The sequence below is a fragment of the Vanacampus margaritifer genome, chromosome 20 (genome assembly GCF_051991255.1).
Source record: "Vanacampus margaritifer isolate UIUO_Vmar chromosome 20, RoL_Vmar_1.0, whole genome shotgun sequence".
Classification (NCBI taxonomy): Eukaryota; Metazoa; Chordata; class Actinopteri; order Syngnathiformes; family Syngnathidae; genus Vanacampus; species Vanacampus margaritifer.
The window spans coordinates 13982192-13994027 of NC_135451.1; the positions used below are offsets into that span (position 1 = coordinate 13982192).

General features: G+C 37.9%; 1 protein-coding gene across 1 annotated transcript; it reads right to left on the reverse strand.

The window, feature by feature from the left end:
• Window positions 1-2665: 2665 nt before the first annotated feature.
• Window positions 2666-11562, reverse strand: armc1 (armadillo repeat containing 1). Its single transcript, XM_077554570.1, has 7 exons — window positions 11343-11562; window positions 9962-10171; window positions 9459-9550; window positions 7958-8150; window positions 7629-7745; window positions 6674-6748; window positions 2666-4763 (listed from the first exon to the last, which is right to left on the reverse strand). Exons 2-7 carry the CDS (start codon window positions 10121-10123, stop codon window positions 4557-4559), a joined length of 846 nt encoding a protein of 281 aa, XP_077410696.1. The 5' UTR covers window positions 10124-10171; window positions 11343-11562; the 3' UTR covers window positions 2666-4556.
• Between the last annotated feature and the right edge of the window lie 274 nt (window positions 11563-11836).

Here is an 11836-nt window from a genome sequence, read left to right on the forward strand (position 1 = left end):
CTTTAAGCACCTGATATTTAAACACAAATGCAGTAACACAAGTCAAAATGAGAGTACTCACGGTCACGTGTTCTTTATCCTCTGCAAAGAGCTGAGGTTAAGCATCATTTGCAAAATGTACACAATACTATTATTAATGTGGAGTATCGGGGCACTCGCTTTTATGATCAGGGGCCGTTATTAATGCAACAATCGGACAAATGTTTATTAGATATTTTGGGTGCTTTTTAATCAGGGCTGATGAAAAAAAAAAAAAAGTCCCCAAAATATTTGATTTAGTTGTAATTTTTTAAATAAATGTCATTATAATTAATGAAGCCAAAAAATGAAAATAAAAACTACATTATATTCAAATTAAAATAAGCCCCTGGTAAAAAAAAATAAAAATCTTTTTTTTTTTTAATTAAAAAAAAATAAATGAAATGAAACCGAAAATATATTCTAATTTTAACTCCATTTATTTTACTTTTAAGTGTTGTTAAAAAAAAATTGTTTAGCGGCTAGAACGGATTAATAGCATTTCCATTCATTCCTATGAGTAAAGACGATTTGAGACTATATTTCTCCAACAGGGTCCGAAGCCTTCCGTCTAGCCGACCATGTTGCGTCTTAAGCGGGGCCACTCAAACAGTCGGCGTGACCTTCGCTCGGGCGCGATAAAGAGCGAGCTACATGACATCTCAACAACACAGATCAAGAGAAACGTCTCAATTAAACCTCCCGGGGAAGCAAGAAGAAGAAGAGTTATCGCTCCCGCCGCGCTCGCCACGTCCTCAAAAGTTATTTGACATCAATTGCCAGAGTCACATCATTTCCTGCCATGCCGACCGCCGCCGCCGCCGGGATTTACGGCCGATAGCGTCGACTCGGCCCGCCATCTCGCCCTCGCCGCATGCAAATCGTCGCAGGCGGCGCAGCCATCGCAGGACGCTGATTGGCTTTAATCCGACACGAAGGCCAAGTGTCCTATGTGGACGTGTTCTGGCTAATATCATATATAATGTGATTATACGGAAGCATACGAAGCCCCCCACAACGTCATTTAATGCACTATAAAGCGCTTCGCTTTCTGTATTCACCAGTAAAAGCAAGCTTACGGCTGCATGGATCCTGACGATGATGATTGCGAGGAAGTCAGGCCGATCATTTATTGTAGATTGAAATGCGGGTTCAGCAAGTGCAGCTCCATTTGCTTTTAAAACATACTCAGTTAATACGTTATGGATTTTTTGTTTATGATAACTTGGCGTAGTGGAGTGACAGTAATTGTATTTTTTTTTTTTTATCATATATTCTTACAATTTATTTTTCGCCATAAATTTTACACCTTTATAATCAGAGGTGGCAAAACTCTGCCACAGTTAAGTTTTAGCCCCAGGTGCTAGCTAGCAAGCTCCTGAGCTAGCTCGTTTACCTGCTAGGGAGCTCACTAGCTAGCACAAGGGGCTAAAGCCAAAATGTGGCAGGGTTTTTAGGTGCTAGCTAGCGAGCTCCCTAGCTAGCTCATTTACCTGCTAGGGAGCTAGCTATATAGCACAAGGGGCTAAAGCCAGACTGTGACAGGGTTTTTAGTTGCTAGCTAGCAAACTCCAGAGCTAGCTCGTTTACCTGCTAGGGAGCTAGCTATATAGCACAAGGGGCTAAAGCCAAAATGTGGCAGGGTTTTTAGGTGCTAGCTAGCAAACTCCAGAGCTATCTCGTTTACCTGCTAGGGAGTTGGCTATATAGCACAAGGGGCTAAAGCCAAACTGTGGCAGGGTTTTTAGGTGCTAGCTGGCGAGCTCCCGAGCTAGCTTGTTTACAAACAAGGGAGCTAGCTAGCTAGCTAGCACAAAGGGCTAAGGCCAAACTGTGGCAGGGTTTTTACTTTCTAGGCATGGATTTGCCGCCACTGTTTATAATAATAGTTTATATTCATTTGTATTTATTTTAGAATTTGTAAATGACTACTATATTTTTTGTACCCATAAAATGTTAAAATACATTTTGTCGACAAGTACTAAAAAGTTAAATTAGTTTATAGTGTTTTGTTTTTAGTGGAGGGTTTGCCGGCGCTACGTCATTGTATTTTGTTCCACATTTATTTTTAAAATGACTTTTTAATCAACAATGGTGCATTTTTATGTATTTATTCTATATTTGTTTATGATTTTTTTAAAATATTGCGGCAGCCACTTCCAAAACAAAAGTCTGTTTTTTGTTTTGTTTTTTACAAATTTTGTATTGCATCAAAATACTTCATTACAAATATTTATTCAAAGGTAATGTTTTTTTTTATTTTTTTGTAATGTTTTTTTTTATTTTTTTAAGTGTGTTGTATTAATTTTTCCCCCAATTTTATATTTCAGTGCAACTAAAAAAAATTAAAATAATTGTATAAAAAGTCATCATTCTCCGATTTTTGTGGGGGATTAGACGGCGGCGTGTGTACCTAATGAAGTGCCGCAGCAGGAAGTGACATCACTACTCCTCTTGCGGTCCACCAGTGTCGCTCCAGGGCCTGCATCTGGCCTCAGCTGCTGCCTGCTGCCTGGCCACCAGCACCATGCAAAAGCTGGGGCTGCTGGATTGCCTCCCCTCACTACCCTAAGGCACCGCTCATTTAAAAAAAAAAAAAGAATTAGCTCTAAGAAGAAGGGAAAAAAAAAAAACTCACACAAAAACATTGAATTTGAAGTTTATGGTCATTTGATGGGAATGAGCAATACAGTATATTACACAGGTGGGACGTTCGGATCTAATATGAGGACAAAACCCGAGGACGACTACTAGCAAGTCAAGCAAATACGGATCCTAATAACGCAATGTTAAAAAAATATAGATTATTGCTTTACCAGGAAGTAGCCGCCCACCGCTAGATTTAGGTCACGCCGCCGCATTCCGACCTCAACTAACAAGAGACGAGACAAGTGGCCTAGTCAGCAGTGCGCTGCGTAGCGTTGTTGTGTACAGGACGTTAATTATGCGAGACATAATGCCGGGAAGATAACGGGTCAACCTGGGATGTGAGGTAAGCACTTTCGGCAACAGAGATCTCGTTTTTGTGGAGCAAAAACAAAACAAACTAAACTGACAAAATGTTTCAAGATTACTCGGGTGGGAGGGGTTAAGCACCATTTACAAAATGTACACCATACTACTATTAATGTGGAGTGTCGGGGCACTCACTTTTCTGATCAGGGGCCATTATTAATTCCACGGACGAACAAATGTCTATTAGATATTTTGGGTGTTTTTTGTTTTGTTTTTTTATTTAGAGGGACTGACATAAATGCCCCCAAAATATTTAATTTAGTTGTAATATTAGATTTGTTTTTAAATAAATTTTATTATAATTAACTCATTCACTGCCATTGACGGCTATAGACGTCAAAAATTCATTTGAACTATTTCTATAAAAAAAAAAATGTTTTCTACTTTTGTTAACAAGAGTATGAAAACCTTTTTTTAATTGTACATTAAAAACAGATAGAAAAATTGTGATTACTTGGGAGTTAACTAATGAAGTAATTCAATTAATTACGATCAAAAAAGGCGATTAAAATTTTCAATTGTAATTAATCGCATGACTTCAATAGTTAACTCATGATTAATCACACATTTGATATCTGCTCTAAATGTACAATGTTTTTTTTCCAGGTTTTCATACTCTTGTTAACAAAAGTGGGAAAAAAAGTTAAACTAATAGAAATAGTTCAAATGAATTTTTGACGTCTATAGCCGTCAATGGCAGTGAATGAGTTAATGAAAACAAAATGTTCTACTATATATTTTTTTCATTTAATTTTTTTGAAAATAAAAACTAAATTACATTCAAATTAAAATAAGCCCCCTGGAAATTTTTTTTTTTTTAACTGTCTTTATTTTTTAAATTAAAAAAATTAATGAAATTAAATTAAACGCAATAAGGTGTTCTAATTTTTCTTTACTTTCATTTGTATTTTAATTATTCTTTAGCACAATTATACAAACAAAAAAAATCAGAAATTATTTACATTTTCTAAATGTAGTTTTAATTGTTTAATTTTTTTTCTTTCTTAAATAAAATAAGCCCAAAATAAACATTTGTTCGCGCCGATTTTTTTTAAATTATTATGGCCCTAAGAGGACTAAAATGGCCGCCAAAGCAAAAAGCCACGTGTTCTGCGCTCTCTAAGGACGCTCCAGCAATGAATAAATAATAATTACAGAGAAATGTCCCAAAAAAAAATAAAGGCACGCAAAAGAATTAGGGGGGCAAGATAGGCACTAATACATGCTTAAAAAAAATTTAAAAAAATGACATAAATTGTGAAAATATTAGTATGATAAATATTCTAGAAATGGTGAGGGCGGTTGAAATCATGCACAAAAAAAAAATCATCTCCCAACGTAACAGAACGAGCGTCCTTGGTGTCAGCTGATTTCAAGTCCTCTAGTTTGGGGATATACAGTAGCGAGCGTACTCTTAATATACACACACACGCTTGTAGCTCTGTGTGTGCGTTTGTGTGTGTTGGTCAGTCCAGGCTAAGCCCACCCAGCATGGTGGTATAATGTGGTGGTTGTGGGGGGGGTCACCAATAGAAAGAACGAGTCAGGAAATTGGCGGCCGTGTTGAGCCAGCCCATTCCGTCCGTGACGGAGCCCACGCGTGTCACCGCCTTGTCGGGATCCTGCGACGGACTCTCCTCCTCGGGCAGGTAGTCCGGGATGTCCGTGTTCTCCTCCACCGCCGCCGCCGCCGCCGCGCCCTCGCCCTCCTCCTGGAATGGCATGATCAGCTGCGGGCGACACAAACAAGACATAGTGGGTTGGATGTTTGGCACAAGGATTCCAACATGGCACATTTACATTGATTCCAAAACACCAAATCTGGATCGTATTTGGATTAAACCGTACTTCCTTGTAACTATTAACTCTTTGACTGCCAGACGTTTTCAGAAACGGGATGTCGCCAGTGCCAGCCGATTTAAGCGTTTTGACTGATCTTTCAAGGTCCACAGAAAATGTTGTGTTTGGACTATGGAAACACACATACTACCAAATGAAAGATTGAACTCTCATCTTTTCTCAGAAAAAAAAGTTTGTTTCTACCTTATTCCGTTCTTCAGTAATCAACAATAGAAAATGGTTACTTTCACCGAAATTCTCTGTTTTGAAACAAAAAACGGAGAAAAAGAGCTTTTTGTGAAACAATGTTATTTCATGCACTCTAGTGAATTGTACACTTTTTTTTGTCCATGAATGATGCCACAAACACCTAAACAGTGCTTTACTTCTGTAAAACGCTTTCACCAACAATGAAAAAGTGTTTTCTGGTTGCAAAATACGTTTATTTCCATTCAACAGTGTAACAATTTGACAAAACAATTTCGCAAACTATTTACAAATGTGTGCAACTGTGGTACTATTTACAATTATGTGGATGTTTCAAATACAGTTTTTCTTTTTGTAACACTCCCCTGCGTGCAAGGAGAGGGAGCAGGATTTGCACAACAGAGTAGTTTCACTGCGATTGTCCGTTTCGCGTGCAGACGTTACACTTTCTTGGCGGCCTTTTTTTCCGGGGAATAGCAAGTAGCAGACTGTACCCAATGAATATGCATTGGACTCGGGGCACTCTTCGTCGTCCGATTGAACGTCCGCCTGAGCGTGCTCGGTTGTGCTCCGCGTTTTCCGGTGTTAGCATCGCTAGCCGGTGAACCTTATTGACGTTGTCATAGCCGCCGCGTCAGCGCTTCCAACTTCGAGTCACCATCATCATCATCGATGATGATCATCGTCGTCATCAATGTGCTCTTTAGCGTTGGTCGATGCTTTTCATCTTTGAAAAATACTGCTCGAGCATGAGATGCTTGCAACCGGTCGCCATGTTCTCTTCCCTTCCCCAGCCATTGTCCCCTCTAGCTCCGCCTCACGTCTTCTACTGACGCCTACCCAATCTTGTCAAAAGAGAGTCATTGCTGCCATCTAGGGGCCAAAAATAGTCATTAGGCTAACTAGATCTGCTTGAAACTTTCACCACAGCTGGCCAAGGCTTTCCTCCACTCGTTTAAAAAAATAAATAAAAATTGGATGACGTCTTTTAATGTCATTGGCGGCCCTCCGTAGGTTTTTACTTGACGTCTTTTAACGTCCATGGCAGTCAAAGAGTTAAGATGGTTAATAGTCTGTTGACAACTAACCGAAGCGTTCGAACTTGAGTGGGGTTTTTCTAAATTAGATTTACGCTGAACTCAAAATGCCTAATCTGGATCAGATCTGGAATAAACCCGTACTTGCTTTTGGCTTTTAAAATTCTGCAAAACAAGCTGCTCCGATGACGCTTGATAGCTACGAGCGTTCTAACTCTTTAAGTGAAATTTTTCCATGTTGAAGTTACCCAATCTGGATTTGAACTTATTTTTTTTTTTTCAAAGGGAGCATCCTAACCATCATTTAAAAAAAAAGGCATATTAATACATCAACCAGTAGTTGACAAAAAAAACAAGTAGACAAAAACATGAGCGCCTTGCTTGAAGTCATGACTGAGCCAAGCCTGACACCTGCTGGTCAGACCGGGTACTGACATGTAGCAGACACCAAATACTGTTAAATACAGTCAAAAGCTGCGTTAATATAATATATATGATCAATTTTCAGAATCCTTAGACGTGCTTAAAAGGATGTGAAATCCCCAGCTGGCCCTCACCTCTCCTCCGTCCTCCGTCCTCAACACCTGCTGGGCTTTCATCACTTTCGTGGAGTTGATGGCTGTGCCCAACGCCTGTCACACATTCAACATTTTTTTTTTGTTAACATACAATATTGTATTTTTGTTAATAATAACAATAACAAGTGAAGATCCTGAAAGGTGGCCAGCATGCAGTGACAGGTTTCATTCCTGAGGTAATAAAAAGCTATTTGAATGACACTCAGTCTGTTTCCTTTAATGATATTAACTCATTCACTGCCATTGACGGCTATAAACGTCAAAAATTCATTTGAACTATTTCTATTAGTTTAACGTTTTTTCCTTACTTTTGTTAACAAGAGTTTGAAAACCTAAATCTTTGTTAGTGTACATTATAACAGAGCAATTTTTTTTTTTGATTAATCGTGAGTTAACTAGAAATCATGCGATTAATTACAATTAAAAAAATAATGACGCCCAGAATTTTTAAGAATCTTTTCTTTTTCTTTTTAAACAAAAGAATGCAATTTTTTTTTTATGATGGCTACAAAGGCAAAAAAAAATGCATTAAACATATTTGAAGTGAATTAAAATTATGATGAAACCATTTTTCACTTACATTTTAAAACACAAAAATAAAATTGAAATCACAGTAACATACATTAAAATGTATACTTTAAATACACAAACAAGCCAATAAAATTATTGAAATAATGACAAAATATTTTTTAGATATTTTCTGTTTTACAAAAAGATTAAAATTAAAACCTTGCAAACATTAATATATATATTACTACAAAATATTGAAAATAAACAAAAATATATTATAATAATTTATTATAAAAATAAAATAAAATAAAATACAGCAGTAAATGCAAAACACCATGATATAAAAAAAATCTGTCCCTTGGAAGATTTTCGTAACTAAAATGGCCCCTGCTAGGAAAAACTTGCGTGTGAGTCACTTGCTTACGTCAGCTTTAAGGTCGGAGCGGATCCTCACAACACATCTTTTGACGGCCATCTGGAAAGTGAAGCTGATGACGCCTCGGATCTTCAGCAAGGCCTCCTCGCATAGGCTCCTGCGAGTCTGCACGCCAAACAGCATTGCAAGACGGGATCAATGTGTAAAGATTTGAAAAGTCAAAATGCTTCAAGTTAAATACAACTGAACTGTACATCTTTGTTTTTTTATTTATTTATATTAAGCCAGTGTAACATGAAGCTAAGCTTGAACAATGAATTCAGTTATTCTTTCTTGTACCACTAGAGGGAGCCCAAACTTTGACTACGGACACCTACCGAGTCGTCAAGTCCGTCGATGTGCAGCACTACCGTCTTGGCCCTCTTGTTGTTGGAGCCCAGGAAGAACTGAGCCTTCCGCCGGCAGGAGGCCGCGGCCGCCTCGGCCTGCTCGGCTTCCTCTTTACCGGCCGACTGGAAGATCTCGTAGATTTCCGACGCCAGGAGTTTGGTTTCACCGGGCGACGTGCTCCTTAAAGGACGGACGGAGAAGACAGGTTATAAACCACCTCTATTTCTACATTATTACTTTGTAAATGATGCTCTGCTCCACAGTGTCAAGTTTAAAAAAAAAAGCCTTCTATTGAAAATTATAAAGAGGAATTTATTTTAAAAATCACAATGACTTTAAATTAAATTTATATATATTCATCATTTTCATTTATTTGTATATACTTTTTTTTAAATCATTTATTATACCAGTTTCATATTTTATTATTTAAGTACATTTACTAAATGTTGATTTATTATTATTAACAGCTACGTTAATATTTAAAAGATTGTACTGAATTTAATAACCTAATTAAAAGTATTTCATTTGCAGAACTAAATTAACTCATTCACTGCCATTGATGACTACAGAGGTAAAAAAAAATAATAATCATTTTAACTATTTCTATTTGTTTAACATTTTTTCCCACTTCTGTTAACAAGAGTATGAAAAATGTATTGTACATTTCGAAGATATAAAATTTGTGATTAATCGTGAATTAACTAGTGTAGTCATGCGATTAATTACAATTTAAAAAAAATAATAATCGATTGACGCCCCTAATTTTTAACTCTTTGACTGCCAGACGTTTTCAGAAAAGGGATGCCGTGGGTGCCAGCCGATTTTGACTGATCTTTCAAGGTCCACAGAAAATGATGTGTTTGGACTATGGAAACACACGTACTACCAAATGAAAGATTGGACTCTCATCTTTCATCAGAAAAAAAAAGTTTGTTTCTACCTTATTCCGTTTTTCAGTAATCAACAATAGAAAATGGTTAGCTTCACCTCTGTTTTGAAACAAACGTCTTTTAACGTCTTTGGCACTCCTCCCTAGGATTTTACTAAACGCTATTTAACGTTTTTGGCAGTCAAAGAGTTAATAATCTTTAATTGATTGATTTATTTTTAAAAGAAAAGATCATTAAAAATTAGGGGCATCGGGCGATTAAATTTTGTAATCGTAATTAATCGCATGACTTCACTTGTTAACTCACGATTAATCACAAATTTTATATCTGTTCTATATGTACAATAAAAAAAACTCTAGGTTTTTATACTCTTGTTAACAAAAGTGGGAAAAAATGTTAAACTAATAGAAATAGTTCAAATGAATGTTGACATCTGTAGCAGTCAATGGCAGTGATTAATAATTTAAAAAAAATACTTTATTTTGTATGATAATTTGGGGGGTTAAAATCTTGTGAGCCCAACAGGACGTTACTAAAGAAAAAAAAAAATGCGGCCCATCTTAAATGGTTTGATGCGGTGTGTGAGAGTGCCACTTGCTTCTGCATGACATTTTGCAAACTCAGCATCATGCCCAGCTCGCCCTTCATCTTCTCCCTGTTGGCTCGACATTCTGCCAGGTAGCGCACGGCCTAAGAACACACACACGCACAATGATCAGACACTTACAGTAGGTAGCCATTTTGTGGCGTTATAAAACACATACTGGTGTTATGTAAGCAACCAGAAATGTGCATGTCGTGGCAGCGTGTTTAGTTACGCTTCGCAGGCTTTTGTCGAGCAATTGTTATTCCATAAAACACTTCAAAGTGTGTTAACAATGCTCAAGTTAAATAGACAAGAACACAATCAATCCCTCAGGGTAGTTTTGGCTTCACTGGATTTGAAGAACCCCAGGAAATGGCGGAAAAAGACAGTAAAATGGCCACTTCTAACCTAATTGGTTGGTTTCATGACAGAATTGCTAGGTTGGTAGCAAGGTTTCCCGTTTCATCAATCTGAAGTTCTTTGAACAAAAAAAACAACAACTTTAAAACACCTACCAGCAGTGCAGAGTAGACCACCTGCGGGTTCGGGTGGTCCAGGAAAAGGATGAGTCCCGGTAAGCATCCATGATCCTCTACGATGGCCCTGCGGTTGAGGGGGTCTGCGGCGAGGTCCCGCAGCTGGTTCACCACCGCCAGCGCATCCAACTCCGCACTCATGGCGCCTCCCGTCCGGCGGCCACACGCATCCAACCAACCTGCACTTGGCTGCAACAAAAAACACATTTATAGTCAATTAGTTTGGCTGACTTTTTCAGATAACTTTTTTTTTTTTTTTTTAAACGACATTAGCATGTGGGGTGCAGGTATTATTGTCGTCATCTTTGGGGTCCCCTTAATATTTGTGAATTTGAATGTATGTGACTTTTCAAAACAATACTTGGCCTGGTGAGTGACGTGGGAGTCAGAAAGAAAGTGTGGAGCTGGCTGTCAGGTTAGCCGCGAGATTTTAGCTGGCTAACTGTTAGCCATTGTAAATGTGCTATTTGTTCTGTTTTGCAGTAGACACTGTGCTTTGTTAAATTGTTATCTTCATTTTTTTTTCAATGTCAAAGCATCTGTGAGCCATTTATTTGAAGGGTAATGATAGTTTAAACTATTAATATAAGAATTTAGAAACATTTCGGGTGGAGCATCTATTATTTGCAAAGTTTTGCCTTTTACGAAACTGAATCATGATCAATTTATGTTTTTCAATTTTCTACTACGTTAATATGAAATAAATAGTGTCCTGTTTTTGATAAAGGGATGGAAATGACACTTTTTTGTAAATCATCAAGCAATCAAAAAAATAATTGACACAATCATTTATTTTTCTTTAAACAATCTTTAGTTCCGGTCCTAGTTTACTGTAAATAAATATTTTTTATACATATTCTATGTCCCTCAGAGAATAATGAAAGCTTTTAATAGTAACAAAGCGAAGCTTTTGAGTTTTAAAGTAACAAAATGGTGTAACAAGAGATTAGGAACTAACCAGAAAAAGGTATTTAAGAAGCTTAAAGCAGCAATTGGTTGACCTATTTATCATAAGAGCACTTGTATAACACAATAGGCCGCCATGAATACCGCTAATAAAGTAATAAGTAAATTTCGTAGCCCTTCAAAACAAACGAACAGCTCATATTTCATATTTATCCCACCTGACAAGCTGTTATGCTTCATTGAATGTCTTTTGCAGCGTTAAACACGTCACGACGTCCATACATGTCAATTTGAAAGGACACACAGCATTTGAATGTATTCAAATGTGGATCTCTCATGACGTTTTGTTCGACCCTGAGCGCCTCACCTCAAATCTCGCCCTGTTAAAAAGACCGAGACGCTTCGCTGCTGGCTAGGCTAGGCTAAGGCTAAGGCTAACACAAGTCAACCTCACCTTTCAGTCAGTATTCGGCGAAACCATCAAACAGCCGCGGGCGAACCTTGGTGACACAAGACGCAGAGGTGTCGCACCGAGAGGCAAAGTGTCGCAGTTGTAAAAACAACCTTTTATATCATAAGTTAATTAGCGATGGGCCCTCCGCCTTTTCTTCTACTATGCTCGTTCAAGCTAGCAGCTGTGCACACTGTTTTGGCTTTTGGGGCACGTCAGTGGGTACGGTAGTTTAAACGCCTACACCTACCGGTTCCAGTGGTTCCCAGCTGTTAAAACACGATAAGTTCCACCGGGACATGAAGATAAAGAATCAAACGCACACTAAAAATTCCGCTACATGATTGGACAGTCTTCTTTGAGCGACTAGAACGAAACCCAATCGCAAGATAACCTTGTTAAAATGCCAACATTTTATTGGCTACAATAGGTGACAATCAATACTATTGTCCAATGGTGGTGGTGTATTGCCACAGCGTGACGATTATAATTCCCAT

Excerpts from the sequence above, each read along its gene's own strand:
- armc1 (XM_077554570.1), bottom strand. The coding sequence starts at position 10,123 with ATGAGTGCGGAGTTGGATGCGCTGGCGGTGGTGAACCAGCTGCGGGAC. Across the intron at positions 7,746-7,957 it reads TCGACGGACTTGACGACTCG|ACTCGCAGGAGCCTATGCGA; the intron begins GTAGGTGTCCGT and ends TTTGGCGTGCAG. Across the intron at positions 6,749-7,628 it reads GCTCCGACCTTAAAGCTGAC|GCGTTGGGCACAGCCATCAA; the intron begins GTAAGCAAGTGA and ends AATGTGTGACAG.